Source organism: Pleurodeles waltl, chromosome 4_2 (assembly GCF_031143425.1).
Source record: "Pleurodeles waltl isolate 20211129_DDA chromosome 4_2, aPleWal1.hap1.20221129, whole genome shotgun sequence".
In the NCBI taxonomy this organism is placed as follows: domain Eukaryota; kingdom Metazoa; phylum Chordata; class Amphibia; order Caudata; family Salamandridae; genus Pleurodeles; species Pleurodeles waltl.
Window position 1 is genome coordinate 373,956,753 of NC_090443.1, and position 19,281 is coordinate 373,976,033.

The 19,281-nt window shown below is 45.5% G+C and overlaps 1 protein-coding gene across 1 annotated transcript in view; it reads right to left on the reverse strand.

Moving 5' to 3' along the window:
- NUF2 (NUF2 component of NDC80 kinetochore complex) overlaps positions 1-19,281 on the reverse strand; it is a 218,344-nt gene that overhangs the window by 78,268 nt on the left and 120,795 nt on the right. The window contains exon 9 of the mRNA XM_069231491.1: positions 16,922-16,984. Coding sequence (XP_069087592.1) covers positions 16,922-16,984 — 63 coding nt within the window. The remainder of the gene's footprint in view (positions 1-16,921; positions 16,985-19,281) is intronic.

Genomic DNA, 19,281 nt, shown 5'->3' on the forward strand with positions numbered 1-19,281 from the left:
GAAAGAGCCCAAAATTCAGCCAATCAGGCGTGACCACCCCTTTAGAATCCTCAGCACAGAGGCTCAGTCTCAGATTTCTCCGCACTAGTGATTACAGGAAAAAACCAAAGGAGGTGAGCCTCTCTGGGGAGGAGGGTGGGTCGCATGTGAATCTATGAAAGATACCAATACTGGAGAACCACAGTTACAGGTAAGTACCTTATTTTCTTCTCCAGTATTGGGGTATCTTTCATAGATTCACATGCTTGAATCAGAGTAGCCAGCAGTAGGAAAAAATGTTTGGGTTCTGAAACACCAAAAGTATGCCGTTGTATAATGCATGCTATATGAACTCATATAGGTAATTAACATTTGTCAATCAACCGTTAAACATATTACCTATATGAAAAAAAAATATATATATATTTCTACACATAGATATATAAACATAAAAATATAATTCTAACAATACATAGAGGATGGAGGGTAAGAGGTTATTGGCTCACCTTATGCAAATAAATTACGTAACACTGCTTGTCCTACCGCGGCATCCATTCTGTCCGTAGCTTCAAGGCAGTAGTGCTGGGTAAAGGTGTGAGCACGTGTCCATGTTGCCGCTCTGCAGATCTGGCTCAGAGGGACTCCTGCGAATAGAGCTGCCGAAGTGGATACCGCTCTGGTGGAGTGCGCTCTGACACTGGATGATAATGGTTTCCCTGCCAACTGGTGGCATAACTGTATGGCAGAAGAGATCCAGCGCGCTATTGTCTGCTTAGTAACGGCTTTGCCTTTATTGATCTTTCCATAACTGACAAACAGTTGTTCAGATTTACGGAAGTCGCTTGTCCTTTGTATATAAAATTTTAAACAGCGTTTAATGTCCAGGGAATGTAGTGCGCGCTCCGCTGCAGTTTGTGGATTTGGAAAAAAAATTCTCAGAACCACTGGCTCATTTAGGTGAAAAGACGATGGAACCTTAGGTATAAATTTTGGATTAGTTCTCAAAATGACCACCTCTGGCTTGAATTGGAGGAAAGGTGGAGAAATTGTGAAGGCTTGGATATCGCTAACCCTCTTCGCTGACGTCAAGGCCAGAAGGAGGGCTGTTTTAAAAGAAATGAATTTGAGGTCCACTTTATGAATGGGTTCAAACGGATGTTTCATTAACTGGGAGAGTACAATATTCAAATGCCACTGAGGTGAAGGACAGTGAATTGGCGGAAACATCCTAAACAAACCCTTGAGAAATTGTTTTATTATTCTGGACGACCATAAAGAAGGTGACTGAGACGTTCGTCGGAAACGGGATATGGCAGCCAGGTGCACTCTAATAGATGAATGTGAAAGGCCGGATTTAGCTAAATGCAATAAATATAGCAGAATCTGTTCAGGAGAGGACCTTAGAGGATGAACGTTGGAAGTTGAGCACCATAAGCAAAATCTCTTCCACTTGAACTTATACAGTATGTCCCGTTTGTAGACTGAGCCCTGGCACAGGCAAGTACATCCCTGCAATCTGGAGGGATATCTAGTCCATCGAATTCATAGATTTCAGGAGCCAGGCTGATAAACGAAGAGTTGTCGGGTTGGGATGACGAACCTGACCCTGATTCATTGTTAACAAGTCCGGTATTGTCTTCAGTCGAACGTGAGGCTGCTCCGAGAGTAATAGAAGTTCTGTGAACCAGAACTGGCGTGGCCATCTGGGTGCAATTAATAGAACTCTGCATGTTACCTCTTCATCTTTTGCAGAAGTCTCGGGATGAGTGGAAGCGGGGGAAAAGCGTATGCATAAATCCCTGACCATCTGATCAAAAACGCATTCCCCTTTGATCCCTTCTGCGGTCGCCAGCTTGTGAAGTGTTGGCATTTCTTGTTGTCTCTGGTCGCGAACAGATCCAGATTAGGTTTGCCCCAACGACGAAAGAGACGCTTGAGAACTGACTGAGTTCCCACTCGTGGCAGCTGGTTCGAGTCCTGCTTAAGGCATCTGCCCAGGTGTTGGTGATCCCCGGGAGATGTTCTGCTCTGATGGATATTTGATGTTGAATTACCCAATGCCACAGCTTCTGCGTTTCTAGTGATAATGCTTGAGATCTTGTGCCCCCCTGTTTGTTGATGTAATGCATGACCGTGGTATTGTCTGTTCTTATCAAGACTGAAGAATTCCTGATGTTTGTGAGGAAGGATTTGAGTGCCAAGGCAACCGCCCTTAACTCCAATACGTTTATGTGAAGAGTCGATTCCTGAGTGGACCATTTCCCTCTCACTGAAAGATCCTGCAAATGAGCACCCCATCCCTCTAGGGATGCATCTGTTGTTGTTATGTGCATCGTCTTGTCCTTCAGAAATGACAAACCTTCTGAGACGAGGAGAGTATCCTTCCACCACTTGAAAGCTTGTTTTGCTGCTGGGGTTATTCGGATTACATCGTCGAAAGAGCCTTCTATTTGTTTCCATTGATTGTCTAACTGCTGTTGAAGTGTCCTCATGTGCAAACGACAGTTTTCTATCAATGGAATGCAAGACAAAAGCATCCCCAGAAAAGACTTGTAAGTCTGCACTGAAGCGGACTTTCTTTTGCTGAGACGTGCTGCTAAATCTCGAAGTTTCTTTCGCCTGTCCTGTGAAGCAAAGGCTTTTGCCTGGACCGTGTCCAAGATGGCCCCTAGAAAGGTGATGTTCTGGGTAGGATCTAGGTGAGACTTGGGGTAATTGACTGTCAAGCCCAGAGCTCCGAAAAGAGATAGACATGTTTCCGTGTCCCTGGCAGCCTTTGATGTTGTTCGTGCCTTTATTAGCCAGTCGTCTAAATACGGGAACACCTGTATCCCTAGTTGTCTGAGGTGGGCTGCCACCAGTGCCAAAACTTTGGTGAATACTCTTGGGGCCGACCTGAGGCCAAAGGGTAACACTCTGAACTGGTAGTGAGTGCCTGCAACCCTGAATCGTAAGAATTTCCGATGATTGGGGTGAATGGGAATGTGGAAATAAGCGTCCTGAAGATCTAAAGATGTTGAGTAGGCGCAGGACGTCTTGAAGGGAGATCATGCGAAAAGACTGCTTCTTGAGGAATTTGTTGAGAGAACGAAGATCTAAAATAGGTCTCCAGTCCCCTGTTTTCTTCCGAATAAGGAAAAAGCGGGAGTAAAAACCTGTTCCCCTCTGGCTCCTTGGTACGATCTCTATTGCTCCCTTCTTCATTAAGATAGCAATCTGATCCATAAGCTTGTTGAGATGGGCTGGCGGGGGACCTCTTGGTGGTACATGAGGGGGAGGTTGGTTGAATTCTAGTGTATGCCCTCGGTTGACAATATCTAGTACCCATTTGTCTGAAGTTATTTTGGACCACTGATGTAGAAACTTGGAAATTCTGCCCCCTATTAGAGTGTTGATATAGGGGCTGGGTGCAGGCATCCGATGAGGGTCAGTGCTTTCTTGTCGTCTCCTTGGTCTTGTAAGCCGACTTTCCTCTCGTTTGTTGCCTGAAATGAGTGGATGACTGTTGTCGAAAGGAATGCGGTTGTTGCTGGACAAAGGTTGAGCGAAATTGTCCTTGGTAAGAGGAGTATTGACGATATTGTTGAGCGTCTCCTCTATACGAAAAGGTTCCTCTCCCTCTCGCTCCCCGAAAGGGCTGTCTCTTGTATTGTAGTGTTGCCAGAGATCTGTCTGTCTCAGTGTCTGCTTTAATGGACTGTAACGCATCATCCACATGCTTGCCAAACAAGAGTTCGCCATCATACGGCATGTCCAGGATCTTTAATTGTACTTCCGGCCTAAAAGAAGTAGCTTTGAGCCACCCCTGGCGCCCGAGTACGGCCGCTCCAACTGGCGAAAACCTGTAGAGGAGACGTCTATGGCACAGTCTATGATTTCAGCCGAAATCTTTTCACCTTCCTGTAGAATCTTGCGTGCTTCTACTCTACTATCCTCAGATAACATGTCTATAAACTGCGACATATCAGACCACATCTGGCGGTCGTATCTCCCTAGGATTGCTAGAGAATTTTCTGCTATAACAGTGGTGGCCGCCATTGTTGAGAACCTTTTCCCTATGGGGTCCAATCGACGTCCTTCTTTGTCTGGGGGGGGCAGTCAGAGATGCCGATGGATTCCTGGACCTCCTCTGAGCTGCCTGCGATATGACCGAGTCCGGTTTAGGGTGACTAATCAAACATGCTGGAGAATTGTCTGGTGCCTTATATTTATTTTCAAGTCTCGGCAAGACTGCGGGAATGGAGGATGGAGTCTGCATGACCTTAAGGCCTTCCTCCCAAATGAAGTTAACAATGGGTATGGCCCTTACAGACTTCCTAGTATCTTCCTTGAAGTCATAAAGAAAACAGTCTGACTGCTTCGATGTTATTGGCAGCTGGAATATTTTCGCAGCCCTTTCCATCACACTATGGAAGCCACCAATATCCTGCGGTGGAGAGTACACTGGTGGTGGCGTAGATGGAGATGGAGTTTGAATTTGATACTCATCCCATTCTGGAATGAGTGAATCCGAGTCCTGAATTTCACTTTCTTCTTGCTCGTCCTCGGATGAAGGTGGAGCAATATCTTGTGCAGACAAAGGTGCTGTGGTAGGATCAGGAAATTCCAATGGTCTAGCAGGAGTGGACACTGGTGTCTGCGGAGGTTGCACCGGGGTAGAAGAACCAGGTGGAGGAAATCTTGAATAATAATCCTGCATCATCTGTTGAAGATTGGCTATCAACGAGACAGGCATCTGAACTGTCTGTTCCTGTTGCCCTTGAAGTTGTAGGTGACTCTGATCTTGCTGGTCCGAATAAGGGTGGAGATCTTCCTCTTCATCTTCCTCCTGGCACTTAATGCGTAGTTCAGATGGACTACGTGCCACCGGAAAGAAACCATCATCAGAATAAACATCGTCATCATCTTCGCCAGCAAATAGATGCTGCGGAGGTACTGGTGTGACCTTACTGGGTGATGTATGCGATGGAAGCAATAGAGAAGACTTGCTCTTTATAGGTAGAATTCTCTGTGGCAGGTAAGGAGATGCTCCAAAATGTTTAGGTATCGGATCAGGATATTGAGTCGTCGACGGAGCCGCCGTCGATGGTGTCCTCGTCGACGGTGTAGGCGTCGACGGAGCCGTTATCGGTGCCGTGAGCGTCGACGAAGTTGCCGTCGACGGTGCCAATGTCGACAAGGTTTCCGTCGACGGGGCTGCCGCCGCCGGGGTTGTCGTCGACGGGTGCGTCGTTGGTATTTTCGTCGGTGAGATCGACGGAGATGCTCTGAATTCACTCTATGAGTGCGTAGACAGTAAAGATTTCAATTTTTTACCCGTTGACGGCTTCTTTGTGATCTTCAGGGTGTGAGCAGATGATGGACCATACTTCAAACTCCCCGACGTTATCGTCGTAGATGACAGTGGAGACGAGGTTACGATAAGTGGCGACGAAGGAGCCGTAAACGTGGCCGTCGCTGCTGTCGTCGACGAAGGAAGGCCTGCCGTCGACGATGCGCTCGTCGACGGTGTCGATTTTCTGGACGCCGACAGTGGCAGTGAACTTGAAGGCTTTTTGAGCTTCCTTGATGAAGAAGCAGGTGTGGATGGCTCTGAGTGAACCTTACCACACATTACCTTGGATGTTGAAGCTTGCTCCTCCGGCTTGTCCTTAAATGCATGCAGCTTTTTAGCTGACTTACTGCTCTTGGGGGATAAGCTCTCCACAGAACTCTTCCTTTTCTTTGAGGTCACTGAAGTGTCACTCTCTTCCTCCTCAGAAAGAGCTTCTCTGGCCTTTCTTTTCTGAAGCCAAAGTAGGAGCCTGGCTTCTCTATCTCTCAGAGTCTTGTTGGGAAAGGTCCTGCAGATCTTACAGTCCTTGACCTTATGCTCTGGATGTAGGCAGAGATACATTCCTTGTGAGGGTCCTCACAGTGAAGTCTTAACTTTCCACAGGTCCCACAAGGTCTAAATAAACCTTTTCTTGCTGTAGACATGATGGAAAAATACTACAGTAAGAGCAAAAGTGAAAATTTGAAGATTTTCTCCTGAAGAGATAGAGGAACTGAGCAGAGCTCAGGGAGACTCCCTTACACACGACGTGCGGTAGAAAATCTGAGAGACTGAGCCTCTGTGCTGAGGATTCTAAATGGGTGGTCACGCCTGATTGGCTGAATTTTGGTCTCTTTCCAAAGAGGCTGATAGTTCTACAATTGAATGTGTTTTTTCATATTGACTTCAATGAAAAAAAAATATATAATAATAATAATGCTCTATTTATTGCTTTCTATGTACCGTGGGACTCCCACTTCGACGACGGGGAATGATTCAAGCATGTGAATCTATGAAATATACCCCAATACTGGAGAATAAAGGGCACAAGGGAAGCATATGTGATCCCCTTTAAGAAGGTCGTCACAACTGGGTACTTGAATGAGGGTTGTCGGGCAAATGTAGAAATGCTGAAAAATAACCTTCAATAGTGCCCAAAGTAAAGTCTTGCTGGGTCAGAGATAAAACAAACATCAAAATATCAGAGAATCTGGTGTGGAGAAGACCAACTTGACGCTTCATTTACAAGGCCATAACTCACTCAATTACCAGCAACAAGTATATTTGTAGAAGGGTGTATAGCTGCAAGAATTATCATCCACTGCTTCTGCAGGAAGATCAAACCGCTTACTGGTGCTGCTCAGTCTGTATACATGGAGATGTAGGTTGTGCATGTTTTAATGCAAAACCCTCCCTGTTGTTGACAGGAGAAGCTATGAATGGCAGAGTTCTAGGATGCCCCTATGAAAAGAACCCTTGGTTTGGGCAGCAGGTGGCATTTCAGCATGTGGATGGGAAGACCCTAGGGAAGACAGAAAGAAGACAGTTGTATGCTGGTGGTTCATGGCAGACTACAGTGAGCATGCCTTCAGCATGCCACTTGCCGATTTATTCCTAGGTCTCCGCCTTCAGAATCAGAGTAATTGTGATAATTCTGCTTTACTCTTGTAACGTGAAATTACTGATAAATTAAAATTCTGCTCCTCTGCTGCTGGAATTAAAAAAATTATGCAGTGGTTTCTAAAGTTTAGAAACCAATGCATACCTCTTGCCGTCGTTGCATACTCTGCAGTGATTTAATTTTTTGCTAATGATGGTTGTAAGGAAAGGAATCTTGTTGTATGATCACCCCCGAATTGCTGGACTAATGTTGCTTTTTTTTTTAAGACTCTGAAGTACACTGGGTCCTACTGGCCAAGTCTCAGTGTATGTGATCTGACCCCTCAAGTGTATGTGTAATTGGCTAATATTAGTTTGGCATATTTAACTTATCTATACACCCCTAATATATGGTAAAATATTTGCACATAGGGTTAATAAATGAAGTCACAAGTGGGCAGCAGCACGTATTGGGCCACCACTGCAGTGACAAAGTGAAAACATCGCTCTGGGGTGGCACTGCAACCTAGCTGGGCATCTCTTAAACCACTGGCCTACATGCAAAATAAACCCTTTGCAAAGTCAAAATCATAATTTCTAAGATTTATAGGTCTTGCCAAGGGAAGGTCTTAATAGGCCTTAAGGCAGGGTGCTAAATATTAAAAAGAAGGGCATGTTCCCTTTATTTTTTAAATGTCCTGAAAACCGAAAAAAAGTCATTTTCACGGTAGCAAGTTCCATTGGCTAACCAGAGGTTATGCTAGCCCACTTGCTAATGTACATTTGAGATCACCAAATATAATACTCCAAGGTATCTGTGGGAAAGTGCCTCTTTTGGCATGGTTACCCCCTCACTTTTTGCCCTTTTGCATCATGTTGATGCTAACTTGACTAACTGTGTGCTGGCTCCTGCTAATCAGGACCCAGCACCAGTGTTCTTTCCCTAAACGGTACCATTGTTTCCACAATTGGAACGCCCAGCACACAGCTAAGTCCCTTGTAAAATATACCAGTGGTACCAAGGGCTCTGTAGCCAAGAACGGTTCCTAAGGGCTGCAGCATGTATTATTCCATCCTAAAGGACCCCTCGCCAAACACATGCACACTGCCATTGCAGCTTGTGTGTGCTGAAGGAGGGAGAAAAAGATAAGATGGATATTGCATCCCTCTCTGGGTGTCATGCCTACCAACCACTGCCTGTGGCATAGGTAAGTCACTCTTCAAGAAGGCCTTACAGTTCTAAGGCAGGGTGCACTATACCACAGGTAAAGGCATAACTGCATGAGCAATATGCCCCTAGAGTGTTTAAGTCCTTTCTTAGACATTTTAAGTGTAGTGTGGCCATATTAAGTACATGGGCTGGAAGTTTGTTATTACAAACCTCACAGCTCCAGTGAAGACTGGGAAATTTGGTATCAAACTTCTCAGCACAATAAACCCACACAAATGCCAGTGTGGGATTTATTGTAAAATGCACAAAGGGGGCATCTTACAGATGCCCCCTGTATTTCACCCAACCCTTCAGTGTAAGGCTGACTGGTTTGTGCCAGCCTGCCACTAACAGACAAGCTTCTGACCCCATGGGACGAGAGCCTTTGTGCTCTCTGGAGTCAGAACAAAGTCTGCTCTGGGTGGAGGTGCTTCACACCTCCCCACTGCAGGAATCGCAACATTTGGCAGTTAGCCTCAAAGGCTCTTTTCTGCAACCACCCCCCTGGACACAGCCTGCAGCATCTTTGTGACCCCAGAGGTTCCACCATTGAAAAGAATTGGGTTCCTGATGCTGTGTTTGCACCCTGCACCCAGCCTCCCCTGTGCCGCTGAGGGTGTGCTTTGGTGTTGACCTGTGGACCTCTTCCTCGTCCCCGATGCTCATCTAAACCCCACAGATCTGTGCCCTTAAGTCACAGGTGCTTATAGACAACCTGTTTCTTTCAAGGTGCACCCAGTCTTCATAGGATTCCACTGAAAACCAGGCAATAACTTTGACCTCTGCACCCGGCCAGCCATGTGTTGCTGGTGGTGCACTTTTGGGGTCAACCTGTGAACTGTGTTAACACTTTTCCTCCCCTAGGAATGCATTGGTTCCTGTGAGAAATTGCACTGTGTCTACTTTTGAAACGTAAAAGTGTTAATTACTTGTAAACTGTTTTATCAGCAAAACCTAAACAAAGTGCATATGATATATAAAGCTTGATACAAACTTACAACTGTACTTAAAGCAACAAAGATCCTTTTGGTTCTAGAAATGAAGTAACAAAATATATTTTTGCTTTATAAAAACATTGGCCTGGAGTTAGTCATTGAATGTGTGCCTCATTTCTTGACTGTGTGTGTACAACAAATGCTTTGCACTACCCTCTGATAAGCCTAACTGCATGGCCACACTACCACAAAATATATCTAATTTAGCCTCTGGGGAACCACTGGACTCTGTGCACATTATACCTCATTTTGTATAGCTTCCTACAGTATGATATTAAATGTTACATTAAGTCCTACTTTTTTTTTTTTTTTTTTTTTAATCTGTTTATTAAACTTAACATGAACAAGGTTTTGGAAATGGCAGTACATTACATATGCTTTGGTGATTACTCACCTATCTTCTAGCAATTGTACATTACATTGCACAGCATAACTTTATTACGATGCCCCGGCTTTCCATAAACATTCCACAACATTTAACATTTGACATAATGATTGATATTATTAGATATGTATTTTGGCGTCCATGATGGTGAGGGAAGCGTAGAGCGATATTTATCACAAGGGTTGTGCTTCCGCATGTGTTCTTTAGTGTAGAGGTGTCGTTGTATCATGGGTCATTCAAAGGGTAAATGTGATATGTACTAGGCCTAGCAATGTTAAAGTTTGGATCTATTTTTGGCAGCCGCAATTAATGTGTATGTTTTTAGGTAATCTAAAAATTATTAAGCGGCGTACCTCAAGGTGGATATTTGTCATCCCTAGCTTCAATCCTGACTACAAAAAGATCCCAATTTTCAATCCCATCTCTTGATTGACTTCCATACTGTGATTGCTTCAGGGTTTGAGATTCCGCCAGTGCATAATCATGTAGGTCACGTAACCAAAGTGAATGGGGAGGAGCGCCAGGGGCCTTCCAATGTGTAGCTATCAGGCGTTTATATGTCACGAATGCTAGATCTGCAAACTTGTGTATATGCTTGTCTTTTTTTGCGCGGTATCGTATGTTAAGCAAGCAGGATTCTGGAGTCTGGATAAGCGGATGTCCTGTTAGGTCTATAGTTGTATTTACAATTTGGTTCCAGCCTGTATTGATCGTGCTGCATTCCCAGACCATGTGATAGAAGGTTGCCGCAGGAGCGGCACATCTTGGACATATGGAGTTAGCTCCCATGTATATTTTCTGAATGCGGGCTGGAGAAAGATAAGCCTGGTGCACATAATTAAATTGCGTATATCTTAGTCTAAAATTGCGAGATACGGATTTAATCGACGTGAGGGCTGTGTCCCAGGTTTTTTGTGCTAATGGTGTAGTAAGAGCGGAGTCCCAACGAAGTTTGACCTGTGTTAGGGTTTTACTATTTCTTGTCAGGAGAATTTTGTACAATTTAGTAACAGTATGTTTTGCCTCCCCCATAGATAGAATTGCAGAAAGTAGGAGGGATTCATTTGGTTCATTTTGCCCGCAACCCCATATGTTGCGTAGGAGACTATTGATGGCATTGAATGTCAAAAAAGCTTGTGGTTGCATTACCCCTGTCGCCGTCAAATCTGCAAACGAAATGGCTTTGGTTTCGTTATATAGGTCCCCTGTATTCAGAGTATTAACCATTCGTGTGTCATGATAGAGGGATAGGGAGTGAAAGCCCGGGAGCTGTAATATTGGAATTAAGGGAGAATAGGGAGGAGGTAGCAGTTTTCCTTGTACATATCTCTTCCAGCAATGTCTGGCCGCACTAAGCAGGGGAGTATTGTGTCGTTGTTGAGGAAGACCTGTTAATAGCCATGACAATATCTGTGTGGGTTTTATGTAGTCCATTATTGCTGTAGCCTCTGTGTTAGACGGTTCAGTGAGCCATTTAGTGACCCACTGAAGTTGGGCTGCTGCATAATAGAGCTCGAGGTTCGGCATGCCCAGGCCTCCCTCTTCTTGTGGATATTGCGTGATGTTTAGGGCTACCCTGCGTCTGTCTCGGCCCCAGAGTAAGTCAGTTAGGAGGGAATGTACTTTATGAAAAAAAGAACGTGGCAAGGCCAACGGGAGTGCTGAGAAGTAATACAAGAATCTCGGCAGTATTAGCATCTTGGCTATTGCTATCCGGCCCATGGGTGATAATGGCAAGGAGCTCCAGAATTCCAGGGAGCCTCGGGTGGAGCGGAGCAATCTGTCTAGGTTACCTTCCCTTAGGTCTGCCATAGAATGATACACCTGTACACCCAAATACTTGAAGGTTTGGTACGACCAAGGTAAATGGTCTATAGAGGGAGGTGCTTGTTGCTCAGGGGGCAAACAAGTAAGGGGGAAGATACAGGATTTAGTCCAGTTCACTCGTAGGCCAGATATAAGAGCGAACCTATCTAATATATGCATTATCTTGGGTAATGAGTCAGATTGGTTGCGTAAGTATATCAGGGCGTCATCTGCATACAAGGAAATTATATGATATGTATCGAACTCCCTTATGCCCCATTTATGTGCATATTTCCTAAGCTTAATGGCAAGTGGTTCCATAGCTATTGCAAATAGCAATGGCGATAGCGGGCATCCTTGTCTGGTTCCTCTATTCACAGGAAAGGCTTCTGATACTACCCGACCTGTTTTAACTCGGGCTGTTGGTTTGGAGTATAATGTGGTAATCCAACTGATGAAGCCATTCCGAAATCCGAACGTTTTGAGTGCGCTAAATAGGTATTTCCAGCCCAGCGTATCAAACGCCTTCTCGATATCAAGTGATACAGTCACACTCTCTGGATCAGTGGTGTTATGCATGATGCGGATTAGGCGTCTTATATTAATAAAAGTGTTTCTACCCGGGTTAAATCCCGACTGATCGGGATGTATCAAGCTTGCTACATGGGGGAGCAACCTATTTGCTAGGATTTTTCCCAAAAGTTTGCAATCAGTATTCAACAAGGAGAGCGGTCTATATGATCTAACGTCCGTAGGGTCTCGCCCCGGTTTTGGTAGCACCACTATTAATGCTTCCCTCATAGAGTCTGGTAACTGTTCTCTATTCCGCGCTTCATTAAACACCTCTACCAAGGGTTGTAGCAGGTGAGTGCTATGCGAGTTATAATATTCTGGTGGTAAGCCATCAGTGCCTGGGGTCTTACTTCGCGCCATTTGAGATAGAGCTAAACGAAGCTCTTCAATAGTAATAGGGCCGTCTAGAATATCAGCATTGTTGACAATATTCGAATTTTGGGGAATCTGTGTGAGAAATTCGGCCAGTTGCTGTTCTGTGGGAGAAGTAGAGGATTGATATAGCGCATTATAGTATGTATAGAATGCCTTATTGATGTCGGCCTGAGTGTTGACTACTATTCCTGTTTGTAACTTGATGGCCCCTATCGGCGATGATTCCGGTGTTTGTCGTACCAACCATGCCAGTAGTCTGCCCGATCTGTCTCCCTCTGCGTGTTGTCTTGTTTTAAAGTGCCTATAGTCATGTCTGCCAAGACTGTTGTCTGCTTCTCTATACTTAGCTTTCAATGATATGAGTGTTTCTGACGGTGTTTTATTTATTGAGGCCTCTATCTCCGCCTTGCGTATTTTGGCTTCCAGTTTTAATAATTCTGAGGACAGCATTTTCTTAATGCCCACTGATGCTGCCAGACAATGTCCTCTGACTACTACTTTATGGGCATCCCATTCAGTAGCTCGAGTTGCCGTTGTATTCTTATTAAGAGAGAAATAGGTCGACAGGCATGATGCTAATTCTGTATTGAAAGGGGGGTCAGTCAAGGCGTCTGTCTGTAAGCGCCACGTTGGGATGCGAGCATGAGTATAACCCCAGATCAGCGTTAAGTAATGTGGATTGTGATCTGATATAGTGCAGGCTAAGTACCCAGATGTAGTCACCTTTGGGATTATGTTAGACGTAGTGAAAAACATATCTAGCCTAGTGTAGAGTTTGTGTACTGGTGAATAGAACGAGTATTCGCGTGAAGTGGGATGAGAGGTTCTCCATATTTCAGTTAACCTGTTATTGGCAGCCCATTCCATCAAATCAAGCGATGCTCGCTTAGCAGGGGCTTGTTCAAGTGGGGGGGTGGAGCGATCTTTTAGGATATCAATAACACCGTTGAAATCTCCGCCCCATATGGTATTGATTGCAGGATGCCTGAGCAGGCTGCTGCCCATTGTCCTAAGAAACTCACGTTGGTTTGTATTAGGGGAGTATAAGGTTATCAGGGCTAATGGGTCGCCATCTAACGCGCCCTCTAAAATTACGTACCGCCCATTTGGGTCGCACTGTATACGGAGCACAACATATGGGACCCCTGGGGCTATCCAGATTCCAGCCCCTCTGGCATATGACGAAAAGGTAGTTCCATGTAATTGACCCTTCCACTTTGTTTTAGTTAGTGCAAGCAAGGATTTATCCAAATGGGTCTCTTGCAACATGGCAATATGTATTTGGTGCCGCCTAAGGTATGTATAAATCCGTTGTCTTTTATTTGCGGAAGCCATGCCCTTTACATTCCATGTTAAGATTTTATATTGAGTAGCATAGCTCTTATTTTGGGATGACATGGAATTTGAGTTAGATATTTGGTGGGGTTACCACCTGTGGTTATGTATGCCCAAATTTTCTTTGTGCTTTGATATCTATACCCTACAACTAGCTTCCCGGCTCCTGAGATATGTGACTTATTTTTGTAGTTTACATTATGGTGTGACGCTCTGTAATTAATACATGTCAATACGAATAACAATAAAACTGAACGTTCTGCTACAACTACAAGATCCGCTATATTTAACAACAGTAGCGGATATGATATGAACAAGGGGGTGACAGAACTTGTCATCTTGGGGTAACAGTCCTTATAGTGCGGAGGGTGTTCCATGGCTACGGGTAGTTGAATGATGTAGAACCGGCCTATTTTACGTATGTTATAAACGTTGCCAGATCTAAGCAGCGGCGGGGCGGGCACACATTTCCCCGGGAGGGTTTATTCTATTTCAAACAACGACAGTGCCCAACCAAGGACAGCAGGTTGTATAGTATCCTGTATCTGGTAGCAAGTTTTTAACAAATGTCATCAGCTGCGCGTGGAGTGAGGACTGGACCCCGGTCAGTTTCCGTGGAGTCTGAATTTAACTCTAGATCAGGTTCGGCTTCTGATTGCTCAGAGTAATGTGTCGGTGACACATTGGCAAAGCGTTGCGCGGATTGTAACAGATGCGATCTCTCAGCTCGAGATTGTTCAGGGGAAGGTCTGCCGCCTTGTTTACTGCGAGGTTTGTGCTTATTTCTCTGGGGTAGACTTTTATCAATAGGAGATGGAGGGTCAGCTAGGCCTTTTGCATGAAGCCATGTCCATGCATCTTCAGGAGTAGTAAAGAATAAAGTACGGGAGGCATCTTGTATTCGGAGTTTAGCTGGGAACAGCAGAGAATATTTAATATTGTGTTCTCTGAGACGCTCCTTGATCCGGTAGAATGAGTTACGTTTCTTTTGTACCTCCATTGTGAAGTCCGGGTAAGCGGTTATTTGTGTGTTCTCAAAGTGCATTGGGTTAAATTTACGAAATAGTTGTAATATAAGGTCTCTATCACGATAGTTCAATAATTTTGCTATTAGGGGGCGTGGAGAGGCACCTGGTGGCGGGGGTCTGCCTGGTATCCTGTGGGCGCGCTCCACCGAAAAGAACTTCGGAACATTCTTCTTGAACACCGTTTCAGTCAGCCACTTTTCAATAAAGAGTTCTGTGTTTGGGCCTTCGGCTCGTTCTGGGAATCCAACGAATCGGATGTTATTCCGGCGCGATCTGCTTTCAGCTTCTTCGGCTCTTCGCTTGAGTGTCTCGACTTCTGTTGTTATAACGCTTAATTGGGATTTAACTGTTGACATGTCTGGTGTGAGGTGTGACGTATCTTTTTCAAGCTCGGCGAGCTTTTCCGCCAGCACCTGTTGATCCGCCCGAAGCAAGTTAACATCTTCTGCGATTGAGCCAATTTTCGCTTCCAGAGTTGTTTTGGTATCCAGTATAGCTTGCAACACTTTTTCAAATTGTGTTGAGTGCTTTTGCAGTGTCTCTTTTAGATCTTGAAGGGTTTGGTGCGTGACTGTGGTCTCAGATGATGGAGGCATTTTAGTTGGGTCCATGTTTTCAGGTGGCACACGTGGGGTCTTTGGCTTTCCCATCAGGTGATTTGCGTTTAAAGTTATTGTTGAACTCTGAATTCAGCCCAGCATTGTTTGATTGTGACACAGAGATTATCGACAGTTTATCTCTGGCGCTGAGTAGGCCCAATGCCTGTAGACGTCAGGTAGTTTACTTTCCTCCTCTCACCGCACACTCACCGTACGGCACTACCAAGGACCGACTTTATTACTGTTTATTTCTGCGCTATTATAGCAACGGAGCTTCTGCAAACTGCCTAGTAGGTACTATTTTTCTTTCCATGCCTTAATTACTTTGATCCATCACTTTCTCACATTGCTATCGCCTATTCAGGATCCAACACGTCCCTTTTACGCTCTTTTAAAATCTATGCTTCTATGTGTGCAGAGGCATTCCGAGCATTGGTCTACCGTCTAGAGGTCTACCTATCCTTTTTAGGGATCCAGCAAGACTGTGGGGTACGCTGCTCAGGCCGTTCAGTATCCCTCTAGTGTGAGCACGGCAAAACGGGGCTCCTCGAGATTCGAGCCTATTGTTTCCCAGCCATTTTTGTTATTCGAGGTTAAATCAGTCAACTGTTATTTTTTATTTTTTTAAGGTCATCAGCACCCTGGTGCCTCCCTGCGCGAACAATCGACCTGGTGTCACGCTGCAGTCCACATTCAGGTTTGAATTGCGGCATATGTCCCAATCAGACCCCCCGGGGCCGCGCGCCCACTCGCCTCTGTCTCACCAGTATTACAGTCAGGGACGGATGGCCCTCACTCTCGTAGCGGGACGTCTTTACATGCGAGTCTCTTACTCACGATCTTCCTAGGGCACCGCGATTCGTAGCCAGCCCGGCTCCGGCCGCCTCTGGCCTTCAGCCCGGGTCCGCCCAGGCGCCTCTCCGAGCGGCCACGTGTTTCGCGGTCAGCGCGACTCAAGCCGCCTCCAATTTTCAGCCCGGGGCCGCCCCGGCTCTTCTTCGAGCAGCTACACGATCCGCATACCAGCGCGGCTCCAGCCGCCTCCGATCCCCAGCCTGGAATCGCTCGGGCGTCTCCTCGAGCGGCCGCGCAGCAGCGTGGCCGAGAGCGGCGATGCTGGGATCCCTCGGGTCGCACTGGACAGCCCGGTCAGCTCCTCCGGGTCCGTGCACGCCCTCGCCACCGCCACGCTGGCTTCCAAACCGGGTAGGGATCGTTTTCACCCACCCGGCGTTGTTTTTTCAGGATTTTAGTTGTAGGCCGGGTCGGAGCTGCAGCTTATGCGTCCGACCCGGTCGCCATCTTGGACACCACATTAAGTCCTACTTGATACTGAAGTCGCTGTCGAAAAACAAGGCTTCACTCAACCCCTGGACTTCAGCTAGTATCGGGGAGAACTCTATGATGAAGCATGACACATGACACTGTAATTACCAATGGGTGAGAGTTTTTATACAAAAGAATAATTTTCTCTCCAAGGTAGATTTCTCTCCAAGGTAGATTTAGGCGTTCTTAGTGCAACGACCAGTCAGTTGACTCATTCACTTGAATATTAGGACAATATTGGGAGGTTGAAGCAACCCATGTAAAAAATGCTTCTCTACTCTTAATTTTGCTTACTTCCCAGAAGCTACACTTCACAGACTAAATTCTACTTTTTTCATCAAAATTAAAACTGTAAGAAAGCATTTTGGTGGACAATAACAAAAAGTACAAGTCTTACCAGTCTTTTGGCATGTGCAGCATACTCAGTCTTCTTTTGGGCAAACTTTTCTTGCAATGCTGCCTGTTGAAAAAAATAATTAAAAATAAATATTACCTAAGACTGTCCAATGTGGAATTTCTGCCATGTGGAAATGACAGAACAATTTACTGAAGACACTCAATTCAGCATCAAGCACAGACCCAACATCTACCAAACTGTGATGTTACAACCCAGAAGTATAAAAAAAAAAAGCTTATGAAGACCAGACACCTTCTTTCTTGTGACTCAGATGCAGACATCAACTAGCAGTCACATTATCAGAGAACGACCAAGTGAAATTTAGGAATGGCAAAAAGAAGACTGGAAGACAGTATGGTTCTGTTTTTTCCCTTTAATAAAATCACGATTCCCTACTCTTAACAAGAATTGGCAAAGCCAATGGATCTTAACCCTGAGACCTATTGGCTTTGCCATAGTTTTTTTGCCATGCTCTACAGCATGGACCCCTTTGTGCTGGCCTGCGACTTCAGATTCCACTGCAGAGCCTGCATGATCTACCTGGCATGACTGACAAGTAGGACGCAGGAGGCAAATATTCCAAGAAGCCTCAGAACCAATATCTGAGACCAGGACCAGAGATGAAACATCTGGATCATAGTGAAAATTGTCCTGGAGACAATAATATGCAGGAAAAATAGTATCGAGGGGGGGGTACCAATGAATGAAGCCTCTCAGAAGGAGTCTGGTGTGACTTTGGCACATTAATAATGAACCCCAAAGATGTCATGAGGTTTCCTGTCATTTGGAGGTGGTCCACAACAAACTGTGACAAGCCCGCTTTTTACAGCCAGTCGTCTAGGTAGGGAAAGACTTGTACACCGACCTCGAAATGTATGCTGTGACCACCGTCCTCACCTCCATGAACACTTGAGGGACAGTGATGTGCTGTAAGCAGCACCTGTGGGTCTTCAGGACAGAAACAATAAAAATCGGCACCCTGCAAGCCAAACACTACCAACAAGTCTCCTGAATCCAGGGTCAATAGAACCTGGCCAGGTTAAGCATTTTAGATTTGTTCTTCGACAGAAAGAAATTGAGAGGGCGGGATTTAAAATAGGATGCAAGCCTCTGCCTTTCTTGGCACTAGGACATAACGTGAGTAACATCCTGTTATGATCTCCGAGGCCAGTACTCTAGGACTCCTTTCGCCAAAAGAGCCTGAACTTACTGTGCAAAATGGACAAGAACTCCTAGGAAAGCAGCTCTGGTGTAGGTGGAACATGCAGCGGGTCAGAAAGGAATGGCAAGGCATAACTCCACTGAACTATCTGCAGGACCCACCTGCTGGATGTTATGGCCTATCGCCAATGGAGAAAATGACTGATTCTGCCTCTCACAGGGTGGTCGTGTGTTGCTAAGGGTAAACTAAACCTTTTGGAGGCTGCTGCTGGAGGAGTGGCAAACTAGGAGGTTCAATGTCCCTGTGGGCCGGGACGCTGTCTGCTGGATCCCCTAAGCTCGAAAGAACTGGGATGAATCTGTTGCTAGGTTGAAGGGCCTTAGCAATGCCTGTATGGGAAATCCCTGGCAACACCTCAAAAGGGGTGAAACATTTGGGCTTTAGTGACTTGCATATGTGGAGAGACCAGGAGGGCAGGGGTTGCATTCTGTGTCCTTACTTTCTTTAGAGCATCAAAGGGTGGAATCAGCCTTTCGCCAAGTAAGAGAGACCCAACAAAAGGCATATCCATGAGTGAAACTTGGATATCACCAGAAAATCCCATGGATTACATCCATGTATGGCGCCGGAGCTACACGCTAGTTCAGACTGCTTTGCCTAAAAAGATGATCATGTCCAGGCCCGACCTTGAAAGCAGCACAGGAAAACTGGACACAGCTTTTAAGCACCGTATTTAATCAATATTTTATCACAAATTAGGTTCCTGATAGTTGGAGGGGTTCAATATTAGCTCCAGTACACAAAAAGGGCTTCCAGGATCAGCCAGCTGATTTTCGATTAACAGCCCGATCTTGATGTTGACGGGAAATGCTATGCCATGATCCTTAACACTGAGCTCGAAAAAATGGGCTTCGGCCAATGCATTAATTCCAAACACACTGACGGAGGACAATTTGGGGTTTCTCTCTTCATTGATTGAGGCGGCTAATAAAAAGCAAGCACCTTCCCTGTGTGCCGCCTTTACTGGCTATGCCCCCGCATCTGATATAATGTGGACAGAGCAAAACTCTGGTGAAAGATTCATAATGGGGGGATTCCCCCTCCACTGCTGTGAGCAATCAAGAGCTTGTACTTTAAAACCAGGGTCAGAATTAAGGTTACAGGAAACAGAGCAATGCAAAAAATCTGAACCTCACAT